Raw genomic sequence first — 6,281 nt, forward strand, 5'->3', positions numbered from 1 at the left:
GGATGTTCGAGATCCCGGCTAGAAACTAAATTGCACTACGCAGTTCCGACTGACTGAGGTTTATCCGGCAGGTTGACAGAGCAGACAAAACAGCCCTATTGCAAACAAATGAAGGAAATTTATAGAAATCAAGAGTAATCTGTTGAAAAGGTGCAAAACAATCAAGGAAGCACGTTCAAGCCCTTTGTTTTTCTCCTGTTTTTTTTAAATCAATGTTCAGACTGAGACGATAAAAGAGTATTCTCTAAAAACAGGTTGAGATAACAGATGTAAGTCCTAGATCCAAAACGACATCATGTCTAAGCCCAAAGTCTCTTATAATATTATACAATAGAAATTAAAGAAAATGTATGTTCCCCAATATAAAACTTAATATTGGCAGCTGATTTAAAATACCAAGTTCAAAGAATTTTCCAGTAAGCAGTTACAATGCACATACTTTTCTTTGTTATCATGAATTAAAGTGGGACTCTGCAGATTAAACAGAACATATTAATGTTTTTTTTTTGTTTTTTTTTTAAAGAGTTACTATTATTAATAACAGAAATTATTTTTGGTGGCAAAAAACTGACTATTTGCAGACTGTGGTCTTAAGTGACTTCCACTGATGGCACTTTATTTCCAGAAAAAAAATGTATTGTATGCTCATCACTCTTATTTCACTGATGGGTTACAAAACAATTACATTTAAGAAAGTAACATCTGAACTAATGAACTCAGCCCACCAATGGCAACATACACACAAGGAAAACAACAAAAGTGACCACATGTGTGGGCTGTTTTACACATCCACATGAACACTAAAAGTGACACTCCATGAAATTACTTTCACGCCTTTGGTTGAGTGCACTAAGTGCATCCAGGTATCCAGTGACCTTTGGAGGAATGACGTGCACAGCGAGTGATGGTGGTTTGAATACAGTGGGGGTGTCATCAAAGCTTTTCTCAGGCTCTTACCCACAGGAGCTCCTGATAGAGGAAGCAGCCTTCCTGCTGCTCACTTTTCAACCAAAACAACATAACCTTTAGTGGAGCATGTAACCGCCCTGTGGCATTTGTGTTTCTTTCCTGCTTAGCTCGCATTAGTCCTTTAAAATCATCTCTGCGCTTACCGGACATGTCACTCATAATTTTAATATACATCTCTCGACAGGAACAGTTAAATGAGCCCCTGCGCACACTGAACAATAGGCTGAAGTCCCAGTCTGAAACTTTGCACCAGAATCCATAGAGATAATGAATGACCAATTGAAACAATTTCCTCCCTACTTCAACAGCTTTGGCCTTTAACCCAGAAAGCCAAACAAGAAACACTTCTCTGCACGGGTTTGTTTTGCCTGCTACATCACATGTCAGAAAGTTTGCATTTTTGCAAGAGAGGATATTGATGTTTTGCAACAAAAAACACAACACTGACAGTGCAGTAGGGCAGCAGTGTAGACTTGAGTTGTTCAACGGTATATTTTGACCAAACAGAGAGAATAATGGCTTTAATAATGGATGAAAGGGCACCTTCTTGCAGCCAAGGATGGATTCCCTCGGGGCGCTGACCACTTAAAATTTATGCACTTAAATGGGCACTTTAGTCAGTCTCAAGGAAAACGGCATCTGCGTATCCAATTTATTATACCGATGCTCTGTGTTTCTGAAAAGGAAATTATCAAAACATATAATCAGTCAAGTCCATTAACAGATGATACAGATATTTCTGTGTTCAATACCTGATATCAATTCATTCGAGTAGTGCATAACCCTGATATGTGTAATCTGAGTGCAATCTTGCACACGATAGTTGTGATGATCACCATCCAGCAAAAAGGAATGCAGATCAAGAACAGTTATGTGAGTTATGTGAGTACAGTAAAGGGTATTTTCCTGCACTTTGTGATGAAAGCAAACTGTTATGCTAATTTTGGATCGTTTGGGTCCATTTCCAAATCCAAAAAGCGCCTCATGTTTAATTCTGCTTTACTGTGAGAGGAAAATACCCACTAACTTTGTGGGTGAATGGAAGCACTTCTCACCTTTTCTATATGTAAAGACATGGAAATGTATCTCAGTTGGAGCTTTGAATGAATGAATGACTGCACTGCATGGCACAGCAGCTTGATGCAAGGACTTCTCACCTCTTCTACATGTAGACATGGAAATCCACTGAATAAATGCCAGGGCTGCATTGTACTGCAGCCATTTGATGGCTTTATTCTACTTGAAAGCTATTGTTGTCCTTCCTAGCCCGAGCATCTGTCTGTCTTTGTTCTTTGCACATTAAATGTTTAAAGTGATGAAAGAAGATAAAAGATTCAGAACAGAAAGACTGGTGCGTCTGTTCAAAGAAATATATTTTATGTTATCACTGTATAATATCAGATTTAATCCTTCTTATTTTGCTTCAGTTCTGAATGATTATTTCCATTCTGTGAGTCAAAGAATGACCAAGTTGAGTCATTGAACTTCTGAATGACAGGGAATGATAAAAGTCAATAAGTCAAAGGGGACCTTAATCTTTCTTAAGACCCATATGGTCACTAATTAAAATTGAAGACTTTAGCTTTTGTGTCACAGCTGCTTAAGATGTAAAAGTGCACAGATGTTCTTGCAATTAAAGGGCCTGTCTGTTCATTCCTCCTGCTTTTCAGCCAGTTCAGGTGGTGACATTTGTGTGACACTCCCCCAACCCCCTTGATAATACACATGCACACACGGGAGTAGAAGCCAGTGAAAAGGCGCACCACAAAATATGTTTGAGTTTCTTTTATTTTCAATACAAACACATAAAAAACAGTACAAAAAATCATTTTGAAGGACTTTTACAAAAGTTATTTTACAAAACTCCAGTGTGGATGACAGCAATAAATTATAGCTTTCAGATAATCGCACAGCTTAGGTGCGAACATAGATATGCTACAAACTATGTACATGTTTCAAAAAGCAGCTACCAGTCCTAAAAACCCCCAGAAAGGACATTGTGTGTCCGAGCTTTGATACAGCATCAAAGACTATAGGATAAAAACTAGGACAATGGGTATTGATTGTAAAACTGAATGAATGGAAATGAGGCACTGCCTGAGGACACGATCTGCTTTGAGGAACAGAAAATAAAATACAGAAAATAAGAACCACAAAAGCCACACGACTGAAGTACAAAGGCACACACACACACAAAAAATTTTCACGTATAAAAACTCTTTCATTTACAATTGTACAGATTGTAGTTCTTTGAAATTACAGCTTAGCTTTTTCACTCCTGAGAGTATCAAGTCACAGACTCCGAGGCTGACAGTTAACTTGACAAAACACTCGAGGATTCCGACTCGGTTGACACAGATGAAATTGGCCCTCGCTTTTTTGTCATGAGAGTCACTTTCTGACTTGATCTGCTGCTCGCTGTCAGTGCACTCTTAGCTGATTTCTTAAACTTAACTCCCAAGAAAGCATAGAGGATGGGGTTTAGGCAGCAGTGAAAATAGGCTAGGGCCTCAGTGACAGAAATCCACTTGCCCAGCGCTTGCTGCAGTTCACATGAGGGGGTGAGCACATTCAGCATCACGAGGTTGTCCAAAAAGATGCCAACACAGTAGGGGAGCCAGCAACAAAAAAAGCAAAAGATAAGAATGACTGTGGTCTTCAATGCCTTTTTCTTCAGTGTCTGGCCCTTTGCGCCTTGTGCCAGCTTTGTTATGATAATGCAGTAGCAGATGAGGATAACCAAGCCTGGCAGAATGAAGCCCACCAGGATGTGCTGGAAGCGGAAAACAACTATCCATATGACGTCACTTTCCACTGGATACATGCGCTGGCAGATAGTCCTGGAGTCTGCCGTTTCCTTGCTTTCTTCTTTCAAGTTGATATTTGAAGAGCTCACGCTCTGCACTCTTGCAAAGACCATGTCAGGTATGGTCAGAATGGTTGCCGGCAGCCACACACCCACGTAGATCACTCTATTTGCAAGAAGCTTCCTCGTGGCTTGGCTGTTGGTAGCCCGTACAACTGCCAAGTATCTGTCCAGACTGATGAAGGCCAGAATCAGCACGCTACTGTACAGGTTGATGGTGTAGATCATGTGCACAGACACGCAGAGGAAACCTCCAAAGTACCAGTTTTTGGCTACATCCACAGCCCAAAAGGGCAGAGTGAGGACAAACAGGAGGTCAGCGACAGACAGATGGAGCCGGTACTTGTCTGTCATTGTTTTGACCTTTTTCTGGTAACCCATGACTAGTACAACTAATCCATTACCAACTATCCCAAGAATGGATATTATTCCGTACACTGTAGGTAGGAAGATTTTGTTGAAGTCATTGCTGAATGTCTGGCCACAGATCTCCGGTATATTCAGGTCTGTAAAATCAAATCCAGACCCTTCTGATATGTTGTCAGAAGTGTTGCTGGTAAAACTATAATCATAGTTGAACTGGAAAAGAGAAAAAAAGATTCAAAAGTTAGAAAACAGAAGAGATCTAAGAGGATCATTTAATTACTTAAGAGCGGCAGATTACCTAAAAATTTATTATACATCTCCTATAAATACATTATAATATTTTATGATAACTTTTGTCTTAAGTTGGAAGTGACAATGAGAAAGTCCTCTTCTTCAAATTACTTTCTATCTTCAAATTACTTTTATATGGAAGGAGACACTAAGTTTAAGACCAGTGAATTACTCGACTGCAAACACGTGGAAAAATATAAACTTTATTCACGCAAAAAAGAAAGAAAAAAGTCACACATACAACAAGAAAAAACAATCCCACACACAGGTTGGGGGAACAACAGAAAAACACTCACCTCCACGCTTTCATCCATGGTGATAACAATCCAACTTTGGGACTAGTGAGTAAAGGTTGGCATGAGACGCACGACGATAGTTGTTTGTTTCAGCGCCTGCCAATAAATACTATTCCGTGCCATTAACTCCTCCCCCGAAAGGGAGGGAGGGGCAGCAGCAGGATGCACGCAAAGTCTCCAAAAAGGTTCGCTATAAATCAAACTTCTGTACTTGTGGTAAGGGCGTTTGTGAAAGTATGTGTTTGAAAAACGTTTGGTTTTACCTGCTACATTAAAAAAAAAGCGAGGAGCTGAAGTACGCGTCTGGAAACGGTGTATTAAACCAATTTGGCAACTGTGAAAAATGTGAAATTAATGAAATCTCGGATTAGGTTCAAGAATAAACATTTTTCTTGATGTTTTGTCCCCTTTTCATTAAATCTCGATAGATTTGTGTTTTTTAAATGTAAAAAGTTAAGAGCGCTGCAGTGAAATGTGCTCACTCAATGACGTTTTGGAGAACATATAAATACCATCACACGCGATTACAGACACTAAAAGAGGAAAAAGGGTCCCTACAAAAGTCCCAACAGTTGAGTTATATGGAAATTAGGGCAATTTTAGGATTACACGGGTTTTTTCACGTTACACGTAATCTGGCTCACATTTAGCGCTTCACTCCTCAGGCTGCGTAAAGTGAGGTCTGACATTTAAGCTGGTCATTAAGCCTCCACACCCTCGCTGTCTTATATTTCTCCTAACAAATCACTTAATAACCGTTTCCGATGACAGATTTCATCAGTAGAGGACTGAGTTTCTCCTCACCTTTATACACAACCTGTCACTTTTCAAGCACTGTTATGTCTGCGCTCTTAAGTGCTAAATGACCCCCAGCGGATCTAAAAAAGAACCACACACCCTATAACTTTTTTTTTTCCAAACGGCTTTCAAGCCTCAGTGTGCAAAGCATTCATTCTCCCACGGCTCCACCAAACCACTCTGATTTCAGTTGGGTAATGACAACGCGACCGGGCCACACAAAACTCCCCGCCCTCCTCTGAGACGGAACTGACGGTAGTTTGAAACTAAATATGCTCCATGTGGCACGCAAATACCACTTCTTGTCTTTGATATATGAGAGCAGTGATAGATTTTGTGAGTCCGATCTTCATCACTGATCTCCTCCCTATGATAAGGGCTGATCTTGGCTTTCTAGACGCATTCGTTTTGAATTATGGGAGACACGTGTTTCCCCCCCTTGTCTATATCAACTCTGAGCACATTTATAAAGCGGTATATCAAAAGTAGGCATCATTAAAGTTTAAAAGCTGAAAGCACTCTGTTAGAGACACATACCGTTTAAAAACATTAACAGCCTTGAAAAAGTCTCCACAGTTCACAATTTAATTAAATAAAATTGGCAGTGAGATCTAACAAAGGTTTAAGAGAACATCCTGGTGCTCAAAATGAGGAAGTTTTTTTTGGAAAATACCATAGTCATGCCTTACTCATGA

At 39.8% G+C, this 6,281-nt stretch overlaps 1 protein-coding gene across 1 annotated transcript; it reads right to left on the reverse strand.

The window, feature by feature from the left end:
* Positions 1 to 2,739: 2,739 nt before the first annotated feature.
* cxcr4b (chemokine (C-X-C motif), receptor 4b) lies at positions 2,740 to 4,878 on the reverse strand. The gene is made up of 2 exons (XM_086267232.1): positions 4,789 to 4,878; positions 2,740 to 4,414 (listed from the first exon to the last, which is right to left on the reverse strand). Exons 1-2 carry the CDS (start codon positions 4,804 to 4,806, stop codon positions 3,284 to 3,286), a joined length of 1,149 nt encoding a protein of 382 aa, XP_086123358.1. The 5' UTR covers positions 4,807 to 4,878; the 3' UTR covers positions 2,740 to 3,283.
* Between the last annotated feature and the right edge of the window lie 1,403 nt (positions 4,879 to 6,281).

Source organism: Aulonocara sp. 'chitande type north' Nkhata Bay, linkage group LG16 (assembly GCF_057382095.1).
Source record: "Aulonocara sp. 'chitande type north' Nkhata Bay isolate Kocher_YH1m ecotype deep benthic linkage group LG16, A_spYH_male_GT1.1, whole genome shotgun sequence".
In the NCBI taxonomy this organism is placed as follows: Eukaryota; Metazoa; Chordata; class Actinopteri; order Cichliformes; family Cichlidae; genus Aulonocara; species Aulonocara sp. 'chitande type north' Nkhata Bay.